This window comes from Sminthopsis crassicaudata, chromosome 3 (assembly GCF_048593235.1).
Source record: "Sminthopsis crassicaudata isolate SCR6 chromosome 3, ASM4859323v1, whole genome shotgun sequence".
Classification (NCBI taxonomy): domain Eukaryota; kingdom Metazoa; phylum Chordata; class Mammalia; order Dasyuromorphia; family Dasyuridae; genus Sminthopsis; species Sminthopsis crassicaudata.
In genome coordinates this window covers 207,783,049-207,808,082 of record NC_133619.1, presented here as the reverse complement: position 1 = coordinate 207,808,082, position 25,034 = coordinate 207,783,049, and the positions used below count along the sequence as shown (strand labels likewise).

Here is a 25,034-nt window from a genome sequence, read left to right as displayed (position 1 = left end):
TCGTCAGTGACCATTAGGGAAAATTTCCTAATCCCAGGAGGTCAGGGCATTTCTGAATTAAAATGGGTTCTATCATGCCTTGTGCATGCTTGCCAAGACCCTGGCCAGGCAGGAATCCCTGTTTAAGCATCTGAGAGGTAACAGTCTCATTAGGGCTAAACATAACCAGGCCCATCTGGGAAAGTAGATCCTTGTCCCACAAATTAAAGGGAAGCCCAGGGAGGACGCAGGGCTGTATGGTGCCTGTGTTTTTTTTTTTCCCAGTCCTCTCATGTAAGCATCTTGGAACTTTGTTCAGGGTTAGCAGTTTGGCCTATGCCTCAAAGATGGGTGAGGGAGGCTGAGAGGGGCCATGCCTTAAGCCACTCCTCTTTTCTTAACACAGTGGCCTCTGTGCCAGTGTCAAATAAGACCCTCAAAAAGTTTGCCATCAAGTCTAAGGCTCAGCATGGGTTTCTGGGACAAAATGTTCTGAACCCAATAGGCATCAGAGGACCCGAAGCAGCCCGTGCCGCGGCGCTGGGTCTTGGCAGTTCCATGGGCATTATTGATAGGCAAGAGAAGGAGTTGAGCAATCCTGGAACCTGCAGGGATGGTTACAGGGAACGACTGGACTGAGGCCACAAGTTTAATTTCTCCCTGGAAGTCACCATCCACCACTCCAGGGTGAATGGTGAGCTCTGCGAGAGAGGACCTAGCTCTCCCTAGGATTAATCCAAAAAATCCTTCCGGGCAGGGGCCAAAAACACCAGTAGACAGCACTTGAGGGCCCTGCTCTGGTGTTAGTACTGAGTGGAAGGCGGAACAGAGGTCCAATCCTGCGCTTCCTGGGGTGGCTCTGGCCAGTTGGGAGATGCCGCAAGGGCGGGATAGTTGAGATGAGCCAACCGGTTCGGCCCAAGTCCGGGCCCCTGATTTGCTGACGGGGCCTGGGGCAGGTCCCGATGGAAGTTTCCCTGATCCAACAATGGGTGTCCATAGCCATCAGTCTTTGATCTGCACTGAGAGGCCCAATGTCTGCTTTTTTTACACCTGGGGCAAACACCAGGGTGTCCTACATGGCCTTGTTTGGGGAGGTTACATTGTTTTAAAAAGTGACCGAGATTGCCGCAATTAAAGCACCTGCCTTGAGCAGGGGAAGAAACGGCGCCTGCAAGGGCATCATGGATAGCCCCGCCAATGGCAACGCCCATCTGACTGCTAGGTCCGATGTCAGCACATTGACGGATATAATCAGAAAGTGTACCCTGTCTTCTAAAGGGGCGGATGGCAGCCTGGCAAGCAGAATTAGCATTTTCGAAGGCAAGCTGGCGAACAGAATCATTCTCAGCTTCAAAAATCCCTAGAAGCCTCTCAGCGGGTCAGTGAGACGGTTAATGAAATCAGTATAAGATTCCTCTGGCTTCTGACGGATATTGGCTATGGAGGTGGTGGCGGAGCCTTTAGAGGGTAGTTTTCTCCAGGCCTTAGTGCCTGCGTTGTGGATTTGGGTAAATAGGCCGGCTGCATTTTGAGTTTGTGCCTCATTTGTGACATAAGGACGGGCACCAACAAGCATTTCAAAAGACCAAGCAGCACTTTCGCCACCACCTTCTCTATTTCGTCGGGCAATTTCTTTATAGGTTTCTTTAAATTCAGATTTCCACAACACAAAATCTCTCCCACTAAGTGTAGCACACGAAAGAGTGGTACCAATCTATTGGTGTTAGCCACAGGTGGTCAAGGGTCTCAAGGATAGAGAGAGTAAAAGGTACCACGGGACCATAATGAGAAACTGCAGACTTAAGTTCCTTTAAAGTCTTATAGCCGAGGTGTTTATACTCTCGGCGGGGGGGGGGGGGGGGGGGGGGGGGGGGGGGGCAGCTTCCTCATCTGATTCATCATCGTTATCCGATTTTTTGGGCTGGGTCTCAACAATAGGAAAGAGCTGGAGGGGGCCAGCGGGTGCCGAATGTGAACAGAGGGAATGGGAAGACTTAGACGCAGGGTGGGTGGAGGGAGCAGGGGCAGCGAGACTGGCTGTTTCGAGAGTTCTAAGTCTAAAAGCCTGAGTTCCTTTAAAAGGTCATTGCACTCTTTTGTGAATTGTAAAGTTTCTGGGAGTGATTGGATCTGCATTTTCAGCTCTCGGGGAGAGAGAACAGGGAAGGCGGAGAGGGCCCCGAGCACTGTTAGAGGAGGAGGGAAAAGCAGGCATAACGCAATAGGGGGCGGGCGCAGAGGGGCATCAATGTTAGCATTAGAAGGAACAGGAAAAGTACAATCAGGGTTATTGTATCCAAGGGCTTCTTCTTCTAGTTCTGTTAAGATAGCAGGGTGGTGCAGCTCCCCGCTTATCAAAGGATTATCCTCCAGAGAGGGGTAGATTTTTTTGTAAGTAGTTTTAGCAGAGGAATTGTTTGAGGTCTTATCTAAAGGTATGGTAATAGACACAGAGTCCTCCTCCTTTTGTTCTTTTTTCATTTCTAGCTGGGCCTAACTCAAGGCTAGAATTGGTGCACCTGAGAGGATCTTTCAAAAAGGAGGAACTGTCTTGGATGACTTTATTTACTTCTTCTTCGTGGTGATGGACAGCTATAAGATCATTGATACAATTCCAGTAGTTAAAGGCTGTGATAGGGACCTTTTCAGGCCCAAAAGTTCTGTAATAGTCATTCAGACAGTCCCCTACTCTGTTCCACCTTTTTTCATGTATAGTTCCTTCGGTGGGAACCACGGGCAAATATCCTCCAGAAATTGAAAAAATCTTACTAAATCCTTTTTCTTAACCTTTACTCTACGGTCCTTAAAGAGTCTTTGAGACCCTTAATAAATTTATCATGAACACTAATGTCCTGTCCCATTGTGCAGACGCCTCACTTATCTCAGGTCTCTGTTCCTCGGGTCAGACGGTCCCTCGGCGACCTTTCTTTCAGTTTCAATAGACTACAGTCTTTCTTTTCTCCAAGAGGTTCGATCCGACAGAAACCGTTGCCTATTCCATGATTCTTCAGGCCCCACGTCTGGGCGCCAATTGTTCTGTCCACCGGGACAAAAGCATGGACCTAGAAGAGAAGAATAGGAAACTGGGGGACAGGAGACACGAAGAATGGAGACAGACAGGCTTTCTGATCAAGTTTCGTTTATTGTAGGGATAAGCATAAACTTATATAGGGTAAAATGGAGCAAGAAACAAAGGCTATAAATCCACAGAAAGTTCTTGTGACAGGAGTTATTCCAAAATGTAACTTGTGTGGAGACAGAATTCTTTACCCAGGGATGGTAAAAATATAACCTTTGCCCCAGGTGTAAATTGTGTGGAGACAGGCTTCTTTACCCTAGGTGGGTATTTGCCTAAGAAGAATATGACTTTTGCCCTCAGCTCAGTGCTGGCTCCCCACATATATATATATGTATGTATGTGTATATATATATATATGTGGTATATAGGTATATAGTAGTATAGAGAATGTATTATATATATATATATATATATATATATATATATATATATATATATATATATACTGGGAAAAAAAGAATGCCAGATATCATAATTATCTTTAGAAAATAGAATTTTAAAAGTTAGGAATTTGAAGAAAGTATAATTCTAAAACATAGGTACAAGGAAAAATAATTATGAATTTGAAGAGTTATTTCTATATATGTTATTTTTACTCTCTTATGTAGACATTTTCTTGGCTAAATGAGGAAATATATATTTTGTGTGAATCTTGGAGAAAAATGACTTGAATAAACACATTTCTCAGAGATGTCAAGTGACTTGTTTTTATATAGCTTCTTATTTGCTGCTCTTTTGTTTATTGAAAGGATAATCATAGTGGATAGAGTGCCAGTTCTGGAGTGAGAACAAAGCAAATGAAGCCTTGTCTTCTGAATAAACTAACAGTCTAATATTGCACATTGCCAACTAAGACTCAACCTTATAGATAAGTTGCTGATTTCTATACTTGGAGGGAATTTCTATAACAGGAATTCCTTATATGAATGAAAGTTTATCTACATTGCTGGCAGTAGAATAAGACATCTCATAGGAGTCAAGAGCCCTAGTCCTAATGCCATTACTTACTAGCTGCATGATTTTGAACAAAATGATCTCAGTTTATTTGTTTGTAAACTTAAGAGCTCAAAATCTCTGTCATCTAGCACTCCTTGAATATTTTATGTCTGCTTTAGTATTATTTCTTTGAATCTATAATTAATACTAAAGCAGACTTGTCTAATTTTTTTGCAGTAGAATTACTAAACTATAGGCCAGGCAAATGAAATAGATGAGTATATATTAATTCTATGAAGGCATTTGCCAAAATCTTTTATGAGATCATTGTGGACCAAGTAAAGAGAAATGCTGCCTCAGCAATATTGCTTGCAGGTACTTTAATTACTGATCAGCTACATTCAAACTATATTAATTAAAGAATTAATATTAATTTAAAGGAACTCTATCAGGACTAATTATAGATGAGAATTATAGATGAGTCTTTGGTCCTATCTGTTTTTAAAACATTTTTATCAACATTTTAGACAAAAGAATGCTTAATAAATGTTTATGAATACAACTCCATTGGGCTCACCACACTATTTAAATGCCAAATGTACAATTGTCAAAAAGATTATGTTATGAAAAACTGACACAGGGCAAGTGTTCACAAGGCAGTCAGAAAAAGTGATACAAGGAGCCTCTCAAAATCTCTCTTAACAACTTTAGAATTGAATCTTGGTCTGATCAGCCACAGACACACTGTAACTCCATTAACATAGTGATGTTATCTTGGTCCTTTTCAAGAATGAAGGATAGCAAGAATGTCACATAAATTTTGAATAGTTATGATATTGAATTATGCAGGCAATGAGATGGGTCAGTGGATAAAGACCTGGACTTGAAGTCAGAAGAAGAATTTAATTCTGGTGCAGATAATTTCCATGTGACTCTGAACAAGCAACTTGGTCTCCCCTCACACTCAGTTTCGTCATATATAAAAGGAGGTTGTATTCATTGCCTTAAATTTCTCTTCTAGCTCTAAATCTGTGATTCTATAAATCTCATATTAAGTCAGGTAATAATAACAGAACAGCTAAGTGACCTTGATTTGTTTATTTCACCAGCTCCATATAGTAGATTACATCTCAAAATATTGAAAAAACCTTTGAAAGATCAGAAAGAATGGGGAAAATGATGAAAATGCCATGATTTTCTTTCTTTTTGCTGAGGCAATTGGAGTTAAGTGACTTTCCCAGAGTCACATAGCTAGGAAGTATTAAATGTGTGAGGCCAGATATGAAATGGGTCCTCCTGACTTCAGGGCCAGTGCTCTATCAGTGGTCAGTGGATAAAGACCTGGACTTGAAGTCAGAAGAAGAATTTAATTCTGGTGCAGATAATTTCCATGTGACTCTGAACAAGCAACTTGGTCTCCCCTCACACTCAGTTTCGTCATATATAAAAGGAGGTTGTATTCATTGCCTTAAATTTCTCTTCTAGCTCTAAATCTGTGATTCTATAAATCTCATATTAAGTCAGGTAATAATAACAGAACAGCTAAGTGACCTTGATTTGTTTATTTCACCAGCTCCATATAGTAGATTACATCTCAAAATATTGAAAAAACCTTTGAAAGATCAGAAAGAATGGGGAAAATGATGAAAATGCCATGATTTTCTTTCTTTTTGCTGAGGCAATTGGAGTTAAGTGACTTTCCCAGAGTCACATAGCTAGGAAGTATTAAATGTGTGAGGCCAGATATGAAATGGGTCCTCCTGACTTCAGGGCCAGTGCTCTATCCACTGTGTCATCTAGTTGCCTGACCATGATTTTCAGTGAATTTTCCTTAATTCCTTAGAAAATTCTCCCTGATTCCTTAAAATGTATTATTAAAGGAATGACTAGGGGACATCAGGAAAAGGAAGCAATTATCACTTCCCAGTAATGTCTTCATGGAGAAAAGGTCGTGTTATTTTCACTTAATTTCTTTCTTTTTTTTTTTTTTTTGACAGACTTATTAGCTAGTTTTGTGAGGAATATTGTGTGTATAAACATATATATATATATATATATATATATATATATATGTGTGTGTATAAACATATATATATATATATATATATATATATATATGTATGTATGTAGGTAGGGTGAATAAATTTCAGCAAAGCCTTTGAAAGTCATGTTATTCATGTTTACAATATGGAGAAATACATAGTCGACAAATATAATTTGATGGATCAAGACAGGTTAGGTTCAATGCATGGAGTTAATTATAAAATTCTTATCCTTTAAACTCAATATAAATAAAAAAGTCTGATGCAAAAGGCAAAAACATTGTGTTTAATTTGCTTTAAAGATGCATGAGGTCTAGAGTTCTATTATTATGAGGTCTTAGAGTTCTATATTTTCTCTTATTCACACTGGATCTAATGCATTGTTTTCATTTCCGGGTGACTTATTTGAGGAGATTGATAAAACTAAAATTTCCATAATTGGGGAATGAGGGTGATAAAAACCCTAAAGATCATGCTATAAAAGGATTAGTTTATGAACTGGGATAATTTTGCCTGACAAGAAAGCTTATGAAGCCATAATAGCTAGCTTCAAATAGTTTAAGAAATTTCTAATTGAAGAAAAATTAAATTTGTTTCCTTTGGATACAGGAGACAAACTTAAGAATAAATAATTAAGGATTATTTTAAAAGGATTATTAAAATTTGTAATGAGCTGTCGTCTCCAGAAGCTGCTGGATCGCTCTCTGGGAAGAGATCTGCTGTGTCTACTCAAATCTCTCCAACAGATTCTTCTTCCTGTAACGAACCGTTGTCTCCAGGCAGTTGCTGTTAACTCTTGTCCAGAGAAGTGACTTCCCTTCCTGCAGAGAGCCCCGTCACGCCTGATGTAATGCAGAAACTTCTCCTATCTCTGGGTGTCCTCTCTTTTATCCTCCCAGAGAATGGGCGTGGAATAATGCAAGGGCTTCTGGGAAGAACCACTTCAGCCAATGAGCTTGCCCCCTCTATCAAGTCAACCTGAGTTCTCACCTTGTAATTGTCCAGAAAACCTGAATTCTCACCTTGTCACTATCCAGACAACCTCAGTTCTCACTTAGTAATCCTAACAAAAATTTTATACCAGGAAAAAAGTTTTGTTTTTTGTTTGTTTTTGTTTGGGTTTTTTTTGGCCAATAGTGAAATGAGTTTCCTTATCAGCTAAATCTATAATCAAAGACATCACCTGAAGTCTTCAATCAAGGAATAACCATATGTTTGACATTTTGTAGAGGAAATTATTTCTCAGATACGGGTTAAACTAAATTATTTCTAATATCTTTTACAACTGTGTTTCTGAATGAAAAAAAAAACACTCAATAACATGAAAATTAACCAATATAATACTAGGATATTAAGAAAACTCACTTTATTTTAATTTCTAAAGTTTTAAGTGTTTTTATTATCAATTTACTCAACCTGACTCAATGTTATAGCATAGCTGTTACAAACACTAATTCAAACTTACGTAGCTTATTTTTCAACTTTATAATATTAAAATAATTTCCATGAAAATCTTACTTCCTCTACCTTTCTCAACTTTTTTCTCATTTCTTAGTAATATAAAATAAGAGAGAGATATCAATTCACTGACAATCCAGGGGTATGTGAACATGCCCTTTACGAAAATTTGGTCCATAATAATTTTCACAATCAACCAAAAATGTGCTTATTGCTATTAGTTTTAGATTACCACCTTAATTTTTGTCACCTTAATGATGCCTTCATTTGCTTTATTTTCTCTAGGACCACCATCAGCTCCAAGGAATGTGATTTTTAACATTAATGAAACAGCACTTATTTTGGAGTGGAGTCCACCAAGTGACACAGGAGGAAGGAAGGATCTCACATACAGTGTTATCTGTAAAAAGTGTGGATTAGATGCAAATAAGTGTGAGGTCTGTGGAGGAGGAATTCGATTCATTCCAAGACATACTGGTCTTACCAATTCCTCTGTGACTGTGGTTGACTTTGTGTCTCATGTGAATTACACCTTTGAAATAGAAGCCATGAATGGTGTTTCTGAGTTGAGTTTTTCTCCAAAGCCATTCACAGCTATCACAGTGACCACAAATCAAGATGGTGAGTGCTATTATTTGTCTTTTTTTTAATTTAAAGTATACTGATAATCCATTTTTGAATAATGGGTTCATATTCAAAGTGAAACTGGTTTCTTGACAGTTAAATGGATTGTCATATTATTAAGACTTCAAGTGAGCTATGTAAAATTTTATATTATTGAGCGATAATTTCAGTCTTAGCCTAGTTTTACAATAGCATATACCATACCATATAATATTATCATTGTCAATATGATTTTACAACCACTGAATAATGAATTATGTGAAATATTTAATATTTCTCTAATTTCTAATACTTAGTTATAATTAAATCTAACTATAAAATTATAAAACCCCATGATAGTATCATTTATTTGTTTGATTAACAATGTTTAAGTTAAAACATTTTCTATATGTAACTAATTTCCTCTCCAACATTGTTTTAGATTAAGTTAACAATGTTAGAGTAGCTAAATGGGTAGGTAGACACTTGGATAGATAGATAAAAAGACAGAAATTAAGAAAAAAAAGCATGCTTTCTATTCAATTTATAAATGTATTTTTCTTAAAGAGAGAATAATAAAGGAAAAGTTTAATGTTTAATACATTAATTTGTTAAATCAAATGTGTCTTCAGCTGAAAACAACTTTCTTACAACCAGAATCAAAAACAAATATGCAAAGAAAAATAAATATGAATGGGAAAATACACTTAAATTCAACTACAATTTTAAGATTTTGAGGAGATGCTCATCTACCACTTATATTCATTTATTGCATATAGACATTCTCTTAAGAGAAAATTTTTGAAAAATCAATTGATAATAGACTGAATTTTGCTTTATTTTGGAACATATAGCTAATATACTGATTTTGATCTACTAATATTGAAATATTAATATAAACTATTAAATATCAATATAATATAAATAAAATATAAAGTATCAATTTATACAATTGTATATAGAATTGTATATACAAATTATACAATTTATACAAAACTATAAAGTTCATTATAAAGTATCACTAATAACATAAGAAAATCAATATAAATGTATTCAATACTTAAATAAAAATGAAGTTTTTGAAAGGAAATTGTTGAAGACTTCCCAAGTATATTTTAAACATATATATATATATATATGGCAATAACATCGCATTGATTAGAAAAGTAGATGTATCATGTCAATCACATTCTCAGAACATGTCTCTGTTGTTTCAGACCATGAAAAATGAATTCTCTATCATTAGTGCACTTTAAAGGGTTTTTTTTAATCTTTCAAAACTATCTCAGTTACATATAATTAATTGTGCTGATTACCTCCTTCTTTAGTTTTGATAGTTAGATTCATATCCTTGAGAAAATATTAGGGAAACCCCAAAGGGAAATTCTCCTTCCTATTTTTCTTTAATCTGCATTTTTCCTGATTTATTCTATATTAATATTTGTTATGTGTACCTCCAAACTAATACATGGCCATACATGTTGCACTGTATTATTAATAAACTATCATTTCTTTGGCATTTAATATGAAACTAAGTTATAAGATTTGGGGAGAATGTCATGATAAATATAAACAAATAAAATGAGATACAAACAATAATGCAATTCCTAGTGAAAAAAAAATATATATATACACATGTATATATATAAACATATATACTTTTGCTCACACATATATAGGTAATATATATATATATATATATATATATATATATATATATATATATATATATGTGTATAAACTCTTGGCCCACCTAAAAGATGTCATCAAATCTATTTTTCTATTTCTCTGTAGAACTATAAATAAAGTATCACTTTAATATCAGTTTTATACTTTGCCAAAGAGGTTTTATAGTGTTTATTGCTCTCAAGAATGTAGAAATGTACTCTTAATGATAATTCTTACTGCTTCTATTTAATGATGATTAAGAATCTGTGTAGGCCATTTGTACTACTTGTATTAGGACTTCCCTTATTTATACTTCTCTCCGATATCTACATAACTTTAAATAAGTTTTATCTAAAGCTAATCTCAACAATTTGAATATATATTAAATTTTAATTAATTGTGGAGATATATTTAGTGGTGGGCAAATAGACTCTAATCTGATTGACAGCTAGAAGATTTGAAAGATTTGAATTTTTAAGGGAGGATGACATTATCCAAATTAAATTTATGATATGTAGTTATACTTATTTTTTGAAATGACATTTAACATTGTGTTTGTTTTATATCAGAATCAAATTTTAATGTTCTTTAGTCTACATTGATTTTCTTATGGTGCTATAATTTAGGACAGCCTGACAGGACAAACAAATGTGTCTAAACTGTGTTGATATCCTAAATAATGCTTATATTCCACTAAATTATGTTGGGAAAATAGATTTTTAAAATCTGTCTCAGAAATATATGTGTCTATATAGTAATTTTCTAATAAGTACCATAATAAGGAAAGCATAAAACAAAACAGTAAAAACATTTTATACACAGCCAATATGTGGTAATATTTAAGATAGAAGCAAATATTATAATATATGATGTTTTGACAATATGAGTAATAATCATATTAGTATGAAGTAGCCTAATAAAGTACTCTATAATTGAGGTTACTAATTATTTTTAGGATTCTTTTAATTAATAATAAATGGAGCCATAGGGATGCAAGGTGACACTGTTTCCAATAGCAATAGTAGTAATTGATTTGATAATGACGGTACTAGAAAGCAGAGACTGAGGAAGACAAAGTAGTGTGTATGTTCACAGGCAAGAAGTAATTATTTAAAAAACAGGTTTCCAATGTGCTTTTCCAAACAGGTCTGAAAAAATATTGTATTCTAATAAAAAAAATATTGTAGTAGACTCAGTGTAAATTTGGTTGAAGATATCTCATCATCTTTCAGCTTATGAATTCTCCTTTTTGTATTTTCATATAAAGTAGATGCTGAGCAGATAGATGAGAGTTAATAAAGGAAATGTTCAGCAATTGAAGAGGCTATATTAAGCAGTAGAACAGATAAATAAACAATGGGAAATGACCATAGTAATGTGTTTGATAAATGCGAAGATCCAGACTTTTGGGAAAAGAATTCACTATTTCCCAAAAACTGCTGGAATAACTTGAAAGCAGTTTGACAAAAACTATAGTATAGACCAACATCTAATGTTATATAGTAAGAAAAGGTTAAAATGGATACACAATTTTGACGCAAAGAGTAATATCACAAACAAAAGACCATGGAATAGTTTACTTGTAAAAGCTGTTAATAAGGGAAGAATTTATAATGAAACAAGACATAAAGAGCATTATGGGAAATAATTTATTGTATTATTTAAATAAATTTTTGTTTGATGTCTTTTGAATGATGTCTATTTTTTAACCAGTACTCTTATTATTAGTATCTGTAATATACTTTGAAATTGGTATAGCTAGACCACCTGCCTGAATTATTGAAAATTTTCCATTAATTCCATTAACATTATTGTCCTTTTGTTTAAAAAAATGAATTTTGTTAATACATTTCTAATTCTATAAAAATAAATATTTAGTACATTGGTTTATATGGCATTGAATAAATATGTTAATTAGATAGAATTGTTATTTTTATTACATTGTCAGCCAAACCATATGCAATTAATATTTTTTTAGTTCTTCAGATATGATTTCATTTGTGTATGAAGTGTTTTTAGTTAGTGTTCACATATTTCCTGGTTTGTCTTGACAGGCAGACTTCCAAATATTTCATATGTTCTATAGTTATTTTAAGTGGAATATCTCTTTTAATCTCTTCCTGTTGGACTATTTTTTTTAAGTAAAACGTAAACATAATGGTCTATATGGGTTTACTTTCTATCTTAAAGTTGTGCTTAAAGTTTTTAATTATTTCAGCTAATTTTTAATTAAATCTCAGGGATTCTCCAAGTATACCATTGATATTACCTCCAGAGAGTGATGGATGTTTTTGTTTCCTCATAAATAATTGTAAATCTTTCAATTTCTTTTTCTTCTCTTATTATTATAGTTAGCATTTCTAGAAGCATATTGAAAAACAATGGTGATAATGGACATACTTATTTCATTCCTGAATTTAATGAGAAAGTCTCTAGCTTCTCCCAACTATTTATAACATTTGGTGATGGTTTAATATAACAATTACTTACCATTTTAAAAAAAAACTCCATGTATTCTATACTTTCTAGAACTTCTTTTATGAATGACTATTATATTTTTTCAGAAAGCTTTTTTACATAACAATAATAATAAAAATAATCATATGATTTCTGTTGGTTTTGTTATTGACATAGTCAATTATGCTGATGTTTTTGCTAACATTGAACCAAGCTGCATATTCCTAATATAAATATCATCTGCTTATAGTCTATGATCCTTGTGTCATATAGCTGTAATCTCCTCGCTAGCATTATCTTTAACTTTTGCTTTAAATTAGGAAAATTAGTTCTAAATCTTTACCAGATTTATCACCATATTTGTGTTGTAAAAGGTATTTGGTAATGTTGCTTCCTTAACCAAATTTTTTCACCAAATAATTTACATTGCATTGGAATTAACTGTTCTTTAAACTTTTGGTAGAATTCACTTGTGAATCCATTTGGGCCTGGAGACTTTTTTCTTAGGGTTTTCATAGATGATTTGCTCTATTTCTTTTTCTAAAAGAACCTTATCTAAGCATTCTCTTGCCTCTTAATCAGAGAAATTTATATTTTTGTAAATATTCATCCATTTTATTTAGATTTATTGGCATATATTTAGACAAAATAGCTCTTAAGAATTGTTTTAATTCCCTCTTCATTGGTTGTTAATTAAACTTTCTTACTTTTGATACCAGTAATTTGATTTGTGATATTTTCTTAATTTTATTTGCTTTGAATAAAACCAGGCTCAAACATTATTTATTAACATTTTTTTTTGCTTTTAATTCTATGTATTCTATGTATTTCTCCTTTGATTTTCAAGATTATAAATTGGATGCTTAATTGGGTATATTACAATTTGTTTTCGTTCCCTTTTTTTCTGATTGCATGCCCAATTCATTAATTTATTTTTTCTCTACTTTATTGATATAAGCATTTAAAGGTATTAATTTCTATAAGTCCTGCTTTGGCTGGATGACATGAATATTCATATATTGTCATTCTCTTTAATAAAATTATACCAATTAGACTCCCAAGAAGCTATTTTAACAAACTAGAAAAAAATAACAAAATTCATATGGAAGAACCAAAGGTAAAGAATTTCAAAGGAACTAATAAAAAAAAAATCAAATGAAGGTGGCCTACCTCTACCTGACCTTAAACTATATTATAAAGCAGCAGTCAGCAAAGCCATTTGGTATTGCCTAAGAAATAGGATAGTTGATCAGTGGAATAAGTTAGGTTCACGGGAAAAAATAGTCAATAACTTTAATAATCTTATTGTTTGACAAAGCCAAATACTCCAGCTTTTGGGATAAGAATTCACTGTTCGACAAAAACTGCTGGGAAAATTGGAAATTAGTATGGCAGAAACAAGGCATAGACCCACACTTAACACTGTGCACCAAGATAAGAACAAAATGAGTTCATGATTTAGGCATGAAGAACAAAATTATAAATAAATTGGAAGAACATAGGATAATTTACTTCTCAGACTTGTGGAGGAGAAAGGAATTTGTGACCAAAGAGGAATTAGAGATCATTATTGATCACAAAATTAAAAATTTGATTATATTAAGTTAAAAAGCCTTTGTACAAGCAAAACTAATTCAGATAAGATTACAAGGGAAGCAATAAAATGGGAAAAAACATTTTTACATTTAAAAATTCTGATAAAGGCTTCATTTCCAAAATATATGGAGAATTGACTCTAATTTATAAGAAATCAAGCCATTCTCCAATTGATAAATGATCAAAGGATACGAGCAGACAATTTTCAGATGATGTAATTGAAACTATTTCTAATCATATAAAAAGATGCTCCAAATCATTATTGATCAGAGAAATGCAAATTAAGATATCTCTGAGAAAACCTATACACAATGACAAATGTTGGAGGGGGTGTGGGAAATCTGGGACATTTAAGCATTGTCAGTAGAGTTGTAAACGGATCCAACCATTCTGGAGAGCAGTTTGGACCTATGCTCAAAAAGTTATCAAACTGTGCATACCCTTTGATTCATCAGTGTTACTACTGGGCTTATATCCCAATGAGATATTAAAGAAGGGAAAGGAACCTGTATGTGCAAAAATGTGCAAAAATGTTTGTGGCAGCCCTTTTTGTAGTGTCTAGAAACTGGAAATTGAATGGATGCCTATCAATTGGAGATTGGCTAAGTAAATTATGGTATATGAATGTTATGGAATATAATTGTTCTATAAGAAATGACCAGAAGGATGAATACAAGAGAGGTTTGTAGAGACTTACATGAACTGTTGCTAAGAGAAATGAGCAGAATCAAAAGACCATTATACAGGTCAACAACAATACTATATTAGGATCAATTCTGTGGCTATCTCTGGTAATGAGAGAATCCAATTCAGTTCCAATTGATCAGGAATGAACAGAACCAGCTACATTCAGCGAAAGAACACTGGTAAACAAGTTTTGACTGCTTGCATTTTTGTTTTTCTTCCCAAGTTAATTTTTTTTACCTTTCTAAATCTGATTTTTCTTGTGCAACAAGAGAACTGTATAAATATGTACACATGTGTTGTATTTAAGATATACTTTAACATGTTTAATATGTATGAGACTGCCTGCCATCTAGGGAGGGGGTGGAGGGAAGGAAGGGAAAAGTTGGAACAGAAGCGTTTGCAAGGGCCAATACTGAAAATTACCTATGCATATGTTCTGTCAATAAAAAAAGCTATAATAAAAAAATAAAGAGACACAGAGAAAAAAGAATTATACATTATTTGGAAAGCTTATTTTTGGACTCATTCATTCTTTAGGATTGGTTTATTTACTTTTAAATGAATTTTCTAATCATTTTTGCCACACCCATTTATTCAATGCAATTTTTATTGAATTATTAATTAAAAAGAATGCGTTTGACATTTCTGCTTTTTATATTTGATTGTAAGATTGTAATGCCCTAATATATGGTTTATTTCTTGGGAGGGGGTTAGGTAGCCCAGAAAAAGGTATATTCATTCCTATTTCCCTTCAATTTTCTCAAGAAGTCTATCATATCTAACTTTTTTCTAAAATTCTATTCATCATCAGCTTCTTTATTTTTATTTCTAAGTTAAATTTATCTAGTTTTGAGAGAGGAAAGTTAGGTCTTGTATTAGTGTAGCATTACTACTAATTTTCTTTTCTAACTTCTGTAAGTTTTCTTTTAATAATTTGAATGTAATACCACTTGATAGATAGATTAGTAGATAACCAGGAGGAAAGAGAAATGGAGAAAAAAGTACTCAAAATAAGTTTATATTTCTTTATATGTGCCCCTCTCTTTATTTTTGGACTAGGTAAAATCTTTGCCTCAATTGCTATCCAGCCTTAATCACCGAATGGATGCTGCCTCAATCTAATTAAGACTTATTGAAGACCTTAGCTAAAAAAGGCCAATTTCTACCCTTACACCTTGGATCATCTGCAGTCATCTTGATCTGTATCTTGTCTCTGGATCCAAATGGTTCTGGAGGAAAAAGTGTGGCAGGTGGCCTTGCATCCTTCACTTAAATCCAATTCACTTGCATGTCATGGCATCATTTCCCTGATATCACAGTCCTCTCCCACAATGAAAGAAAAAAAAATAACAACATACTTAGACAGATAGTTCTGTTTTGTATTGCTATTATTTCACTGTTTATGGTATTTTTAGTAAAATATAGTTTCTCTACTTATCTCTTTTATTTAGATATATTTTGCTTTTGCTTTTCTGAGATCATAATTACTAACCTTAATAATTTTTTCACTTCACCTGAAAGCAATAGATTTGTAAGAGCAAGATTTATTTTAACTATGCATCAAGTGTGTTTATTGTAAACATGTTGTAAGATATCCATTATGATATCTGCTTCTTTTTTAATATGTAATTTCATCCCATTCACCTTCACAGTTATGAGTTTATACAATGTATCCTTCCTCTCACCCTCTCTCTCTCTTTCTCTCTACCCCTCCTGCCCTCCTCTGTGTTTCTCTGTCTGTCTCTGAATCATCTTTCTCCTTTTATTCTGAATCTCCTCAAAAGTTTTTCAAAAAATGCTTTTTAACACATCAATATTGCATCTTATCTATTCTGATATGTTATTTCAAAATGCAATTTTAGTTGAGAATTGAAGAACTATTAGGAAAATTTGTTAAGTAATTTTTATTCAATTGTTTGCTGACTTTTAGGACTTTAAGAAATATACAAAAATTAATTAGAACCACTTCAGTGTGATTTTGCTAAGTGAATCACTCTTTGATTATTATACAAATAGAATTATAGATTTAAGTCTGTTACTATTAATTAAAAACTTTTTTAAATTTTATTTATAAATTTTTGACAGTATATATACATGAGTAATTTTTTTTTTATAACATTATCCCTTGTATTCATTTTTCCACATTATCCCCTCCCTCCCTCTACTCCCTCCCCTTGATGACAGGCAATCCCATACATTTTACATGTGTTACAATATAACCTAGATACAATATATGTGTGTAAATACCATTGTTTTTTGTTGCACATTAAATATTAGATTCCGAAGGTAACCTGGGTACATAGACAGTAATGCTAACAATTTACATGCACTTCCCAGTGTTCCTTCTCTGGGTGTAGTTGTTTCTGTCCATCATTGATCAACTGGAAGTGAGTTGGATCTTCTTTATGTTGAAGATATCCACTTCCATCAGAATACCTCTTCATACAGCATTGAAGTGTACAGCGATCTTCTGGTTCTGTTCATTTCACTCAGCATCAGTTCATGCAAGTCTCCCCAAGCCTTTCTGTATTCCTACTGCTGGTCATTTCTTACACAGCAATAATATTCCATAACCTTCATATACCATAATTTACCCAACCATTCTCCAGTTGATGGACATCCATTCCTCTTCCAGTTTATAGCCACTACGAAAAGAGCTGCCAGAAACATTTTGGCACATAGAGGTCCCTTTCCCCTCCTCAGTATTTCTTTGGAATATGAGCCCAATAGCAGCAATGGTGGAGCAAAGGGTATGCACAGTTTGATAACTTTTTGGGCATAGTTCCAAATTGCTCTTCAGAATGGTTGGATTCTTTCACAACTCCACCAACAATGTATTAGTGTCCCAGTTTTCCACACATCCCCTCCAACGTTCATCATTATTTGTTCCTGTCATCTTAGCCAATCTAACAGGTGTGTAGTGGTATTCAGAGTTATCTTAATTTGCATTTCTCTGATCAATAGTGATTTGGAACACTCTTTCATATGAGTGGATATAGTTTCAATTTCATCATCTGAGAATTGTCTGTTCATATCCTTTGACCATTTATCAATTGGAGAATGGTTTGATTTCTTCTAAATTAGGGTCAGTTCTCTATATATTTTGGAAATGAGACCTTTATCAGAACCTTTAACTTTAAAAATATTTTCCCAATTTGTTACTTCCCTTCTGATCTTGTTTGCATTAGTTTTGTTTGCACAAAAGCTTTTTAATTTGAGGTAATCAAAATCTTCTATTTTGTGATCAATAATGATCTCTAGTTCTCCTCTGGTCATAAATTCCTTCCTCCTCCATAGGTCTGAGAGGTAGACTATCCTCTGTTCCTCTAATCTATTTATGATCTCATTCTTTATGCCTAAATCATGGACCCATTTTGATCTTATCTTGGTAAATGGTGTTAAGTGTGGGTCCATATCTATTTCTGCCATAATAATTTCCAGTTTTCCCAACAGTTTTTTCCAAATAATAAATTTTTATCCCTAATGTTGGTACCTTTGGGTTTGTCAAACATTAGATTGATATAGATGTACCCTTTTTTGTCCTTTGTATCTAATCTGTTCCACTGATTGACTGGTCTATTTCTTAGCCAATACCAAATGGTTTTGGTGACTGCTGCTATGTAATATAGCTTTAGATCAGTTACACCTAGACCACCTTCATCTGACTTTTTTTTTTTCATTAGTTCCCTTGCAATTCTCGACTTTTTATTCTTCCATATTAATTTTGTTGTTATTTTTTTCTAGGTCATTAAAATAGTTTCTTGGGAGTCTGATTAGTATAGCACTAAATAAATAGATTAATTTAGGGAGTATCTTTATTATATTCGCTCAGCCTATCCAAGAGCACTGAATGTCTTTCCAATTATTTAAATCTGACTTTATTTTTGTGGCAAGTGTTTTGTAATTTTTCTCATATAATTCCTGACTATTCTTTGGTAGATGGACTCCCAAATATTTTATACTCTCAACATTTGTTTGGAATGGAATTTCTCTTTGTATCTCTTGCTGTTGCGTTTTGTTGGTGATATATAAGAATGCTGAGGATTTTTGTGGATTTATTTTGTATCCTGCAACTTTGCTAAAATTCTGAATTATTTCTAATAGCTTTTTAGCAGAGTCTTTGGGGTTCTCTAAGTATACCATCATGTCATCTGCAAAGAGTGATAGTTTGATTTTCTCATTTCCCACTCTAATTCCTTGAATCTCTTTCTCGGCTCTTTTTGCCGAGGCTAGCATTTCTAGTACTATACTGAATAGTAATGGTGATAGTGGGCAACCTTGTTTCACTCCTGATCTTACTGGGAAAGGTTGCAGTTTATTTCTATTGCATATTATGCTTACTGACAGTCTTAAATATATGCTCCTGATTATTCTAAGGAATAATCCATTTATTCCTATACTCTCAAGAGTTTTTAGTAGGAATGGATGTTGGATTTTGTCAAATGCATTTTCTGCATCTATTGAGATGATCATATGGTTTTTATTAATTTGATTATTAATATGGTCAATTATACTAATAGTTTTCCTAATATTAAACCAGCCCTGCATTCCTGGTATAAATCCTACTTGATCATAGTGTATTATCCTGGGGATGATTTTCTGAAGTGTTTTTGCTAATATCTTATTTAAGATTTTAGCATCAATATTCATTAAGGAAATTGGTCTATAGTTTTCTTTCTCAGTTTTCGATCTACCTGGTTTAGGTATCAGTACCATGTCTGTGTCATAAAAGGAGTTTGGTAGGACTCCTTCATCCCCTATTTTTTTCAAATAGTTTATATAACATTAGGGCTAATTGTTCTTTAAATGTTTGGTAGAATTCACATGTAAATCCATCTGGCCCTGGGGATTTTTTTCCCGGGGAGTTGATTAATAGCTTGTTCTATTTCTTTTTCTGAAATGGGACTATTTAAGCAATTTATCTCCTCCTCTGTTAATCTAGAAAGCCTATATTTTTGGAGAAAGTCATTCATTTAACTTAAGTTATCAAATTTATTGGCATAAAGTTGGGCAAAGTAACTCCTTATTATTTCTCTAATTTCCTCTTCATTGGTGGAAAGATCCCACTTTTTCATTTTTAAGATTAGCAATTTGATTTTCCTCTTTCCTTTTCCTGATCAGATTTACCAAAGTTTTATCTATTTTATTGGCTTTTCCATTAAACCAACTCTTAGTTTTATTTATTAATTCTATAGGTTTTTTTTTTTTTTTTACTTTCAATATTATTGATGTCTCTTTTTAATTTTAGAATTTCAAGTTTAGTTTTTGGTTGGGTGTTTTAGATTTGGTCTTTTTCTAGCTTTTTAAGTTGCAGGCCCAATTCATTAATCTTCTCTTTCTCTTTTATCCAAGTAAGCCTCTAAAGATATAAAATTCCCCCTTATTACCGCTTTAGCTGCATCCCACAAATTTTGATATGATCTCTCATCATTTTCATTCTCTTGGGTGAAATTATTAATTGTTTCTATAATTTGATGTTTCACCCAGTCATTCTTTAAGATGAGATTATTCATTTTCCAATTATTTTTTGATCTATTTACCCATAAATTCTTATTGAATGTAGTTTTTATTGCATTGTGATCTGAGAAGAAGGCATTTACTATTTATGCCTTCCTGCATTTCATTTTGAGATCTTTCTGTCCCAATATATGATCAATTTTTGTGTAGGATTCATGAATTGCTGAGAAGAAAGCTCTCATCATTCAGTTTTCTCCAAAGGTCTATCATAACCTAGTTTTTCTAATGTTCTATTTACTTTTTTAATTTCTTTCTTATTTGTTTTGTGGTTTGATTTGTCTAAATCTGAGAGTGCAAGGTTGAGATCTCCCACTATTATAGTTTCACTGTCTATTTCTTCTTGTAACTCTCTTAACTTTTCCTTTAGAAAGTTAGATGCTATACCTCTTGGTACATATATGTTTAGTATTGATATGGCTTCATTGTTTATGCTACCTTTTAGCAGGATATAGTTTCTTCCTTATCTCTTTTAATTAGATCAACTTCTGCTGTTGCTTGATCTGAGATAAGGAAGACTACCCCTGGTTTTTTGGCTTTACCTGAAGCATAATAGATTCTGCTCCAAACTTTTACCTTTACTCTGTATGTATCTCCCTGCTTTAAGTGTGTTTCCTGTAAACAACATATTGTAGGGTTCTGACTTTTGATCCAGTCTGCTATCCATCTCCTTTTGATGGGACAGTTCATCCCATTCACATTTACAGTTAAAATTACTAATTCTTTATTTCCTGCCATCATATTATCCCCAGATTATGCTCTTCTCCTTGATCCCCCTGAACCCTTTCCCCAATATTTCATTTATATACCCCACCTGTGATGCACATCCCTCTCTTCCTTTAGTATCCCTCCCCCCTACTTCCAAGTCCCTTCCCTTATTCCCCTTTTCCTTTTCCCTTTTCCTCTTTCCCCTTTTAATGAGGTGAGAGAGAATTCTCTGAAAAACAAATATGTCAATTATTTACTCTTTGAGCTCTTCTGATGAGATTAAGATTCACACAATGTTTCTCCCCCTCTCTAAATTCCGTCAGATATGGTATATTTTCTATGCCTCTTCCTGGGATGTAGTTTCCCTCTTTTTATCACTCCTTCCCCTTTTTCTGATACTACCCCTTGCCCTTTACTACTCCCCCCCCCTTTTTTTTTTTAATCAGTAATATCAAATTATCCATGCGGACTTTCTATATATATCCACAACAGAGATACAGTTCTCAAGAGTTCCGTTTACCTTTTTCTGTTTCTCTTCAGTCTTGTGGATGTAGATCAAATTTTTTGTTTAAGATTTTTTTTTCTTAGAAACAAATGGAATTCCTCTGTTTCATTAAATAACCATCTTCTTCCATGGAAGAAAATGCTAAACTTGGCTGGGTAGTTTATTCTTGGTTGCAATCCTTGATCTTTTACCTTTCAAAATATCAGGTTCTAGGCCCTTCGATCTTTTAATGTAGAGGCAGCCAGATCTTGAGTGACCCTTATTGTGGCCCCTTGATATTTGAATTGCTTTTTTCTAGCTGCTTGCAATATTCTTTCATTTGTGTGGTAATTCTTCAGCTTAGCCACAATATTCCGTGGAGTTATTTTTTTAGGGTCTATTTCAGAAGGTGTTCAATGAATTTTTTCAACGCCTATTTTCCCTTCTGTTTCTATTATCTCTGGACAGTTCTCTTTGCTGATTTCCTGTAAAATAGAATCTAGGGTCTTTTTTTGGTCATAGTTTTCAGGAAGTCCAATGATCCTCAGATTATCTCTCCTAGATCTATTTTCCAGGTCTATAGATTTTCCCAGTAAGTATTTGACGGTATTCTACAACTTTCCATTTTTTTTTTGTTTTGTTTGACTGATTCTTGGGTTCTCAATGAATCATTCATTTCTATTTGTTCTATCCTGATTTTTAAGGAGTTATTTTCTTCATTCATATTTTTTGTTCTTTTTGTATATGCCCAATTGAGTTTTTAAATGAAATATTTTACTATATTGAATTTTTTTTCCATTTCCCTAATTTTTTAGAGAATTATTTTATTTTTCCAATTCAGAAATCCTAATTTCTTGAGACATTTTTATCTCTTCCAATTCAGAAATCCTAATTTCCTGTGATTTTTTATCCTTTTCTAATTCACAAATTTTGTTTCCCTGAATCTACTGTGAATTCTTTATTTTTTCCAACTCAAATTTCAGGATGTTGTTATTCTCCTTCATAGCTTCTCTTTCCTTTCCCCATTTTTCTTCAGACTCTCTTAACTTTTTAATAGTCTCTTATAGGAGAGAGTTATGTGGTGGGGGGGCAGGTATCATTCCCCTTTAGGCTGTTATATGCTGACTCTCTGCTATTAACTTCCTCGGGGTTGGATTCCCGCTCTTTCTCTGTGTAGAAGGAATCAATAGCTCTCTTTAGCTTTTTACTCATATTTAAAAAGTCTTTTGGGGTCAGTTCTTGGGGTAAGAAATTATTTATTTATTTCTTTGCCACTTCCTCCCAGACCAGCTGGATGAGTGGCTTCTGTGCCTGAGCTAAGAGAGAGCTCTGGGAGAGAATTCCCCTCCCCTTCCCTGGAAGTGCCTCAGGGATGATTATTAGTATGGCTGCATGCTGTGAGGGTTGCCTAGTGAAGGACCCCCCTGTGTGTCCTAGAGACTTCCCTGAGGTTTAAGACTGAACAGTAAAGGCGACACAAAGCCCAGCCAATGTGTCCTGTGGGGTGTGCATGTCAGCAGCAGGTGACGTGAAAAGCCCCTGCACAAAAACTGGAAGTGTCTGCCCAGAAACCGCGGTCCCTATTTCAAAGGTTCCACTTCTCTGGGACTTCCATGGCTGAGTTCCACAGCCTCCAGCCAAGCCAGGCACTTTGTGAATTATATGTTGCTTTGGGCTGTGTCCCCGCTTTTCAAGGTCTTAACTACCCCAAGGTGAAGCCCCAGACAGCAGAAGGTGGCTTCACAACCTTGCTGAGATCTGTTAGGTCACTTCCAGATTGGAGTGGTTCTAGTATCTGGCTTTATATTTTAAAGTGGCTTGATTTCTCTTCTGAGCTGCTGTTTTATAAGCAGAGAAGTGCTAACAGCTTTGCCAGATTCCTCTATCTCAGTGGCTTCTCTGATCCCAGAGCTCTCCCCAGCTCGATTGGTGCAGTGTGCTAGCACCTCACCCTGTCTGTGCTGGCCTTTTTTTTTTCCTTCTCTGGGAACTGACCTTTTCTGTTGAAACCCCAGATTCTCTTCAGCTGGTAAGTTGTGCTTCCAGTCCTTGTGGTTTCTATCAGTCCAGTGTTATTTTTGAGGCTGATTTAACTAATTGGTAATGAGGGAAGAAGGGAGCTCACAAAATCGCATGTATCTTCTCTGCCATCTTGGCTCCACCCCCAATTAGAAACTTTTTCAATAAGAGTTAATTAACCAGCTTCTACAATAGTAAGGGCTCCATTATATTATATTTTTAGTGTTTATTCAAATTATTCTAAAAGATGTATCATTTAAGGAAGCAAGTAAGAAAAAAATCATAAGAAAGGAAATATTCACTATTTGACCCAGTATTTGACAAGGAAAGTAAAGATAGTTACAGTTTTCTTGGAAGGAGAAATCATTTAGGTCACAGACAGTAAAAGAAAACATTAATCATGGATAGTCAATCTGAAATAAACCGTGTTTGCAGATGTCATAACTTTCACATAAACCTGTAAAGACCATGTTCAGATTGAAGGATATAATAAATTACAAAGCAATTCTGCTAATTTTTGCTAGAGTCTTTAAAACAATTATGTCAGGAATAGGTTGTACCGTTTCATTTGCTCCTTGAAATATAGCTTCTTTATAAGACTCCACAACCGTTAAAATGACACTTTAGTTTCTCTTCTGTATGAGATGCCTTGGGCTCACATGTTGGTGACAGTTTTCATTCTTTTACTGCAGAAACGCATTATGAACTAACGACATAGTCAACTAAATTGAAGTTGAAAATAAAATCAAAATTTCTAAAGTATATCTTTATAAACTTTAGATATCTATTTTACATTTTACCCAATTTTAAAATGATACTTGAAATGTCATTTTGGGACTCATGGGAGTAGACTAAAGTTATAAAGGATAATATGTGCAAATGGCAACAGCTTCTAAAGAAACATTCAGAACATTCTTTTACTTCTGCTGATCTCATTCTGCTTACCAAAAAAAAAAAAAAAAAAAAAAAAAAAAAAGCTACCTACTGCATACTAACTAATCTTTTCTGTGAAAATGTACTTTTTATAAGAAGGAAACTTATAATGATGAGGATAAAATATTAAAGTTGTCCTTGAAAATACATGTGAATATAAAGCAAAATATTTATATTAATAGGGCAATCAACTTTGTTTCAAAAATAAGTATTGTTCTTGAATCTTTCATTGAAAGTGCAATATTGTTTAGATAATTTATAATTGAATACTGAAAGGTTTGTTTGTTTGTTTTTTAAGCATTAGAGTAATCTATACTAGTTTCCAAAATTGCTCAATCAGTATATATTTACTAAATGATTTCAATGTTCTAGGCATTAGAGATACAAGTACAAAGAAATGAAAAAAGGTATGTAAAATAGTGACTTCTTTTAATGAAGTCAGAAAAACATATAAAATCTGTACATCACAAAGTGATTAAGTATAACTTTACAGGGTAGTTTGGCAGGTATTTCTTACTTTAAAAGTTCACTAACATCTAATTTTTAGAAATTTGTTAAACACAATTTTGTTCAAATTAAAATAATTTTCTTTTTAAAATTTTATTTATTTATTTGTTTTTAATTAATTTTAGAATTATAAAATTTTTTGACAGTACATATGCATAAGTAAATTTTTTATAACATTATCCCTTGTATTCATTTTTCCAAATTTTCTCCTCCCTCTACTCCCTCCCCTAGATGAAAGGCAATCCCATACATATTAAATGTGTTACAGTATAACTTAGATACAACATATGTGTGTAAATCCAATTTTCTTCTTGCATGTTAAGAATTGGATTAAGTAACCTGGGTAGAAAGACAGTAGTGC

General features: G+C 33.7%; 1 protein-coding gene across 1 annotated transcript in view; it reads left to right on the top strand.

The window, feature by feature from the left end:
• EPHA6 (EPH receptor A6) overlaps positions 1 to 25,034 on the top strand; it is a 1,095,310-nt gene that overhangs the window by 463,913 nt on the left and 606,363 nt on the right. The window contains exon 5 of the mRNA XM_074299847.1: positions 7,783 to 8,118. Within this exon, the coding sequence (XP_074155948.1) occupies positions 7,783 to 8,118 (336 nt within the window). The remainder of the gene's footprint in view (positions 1 to 7,782; positions 8,119 to 25,034) is intronic.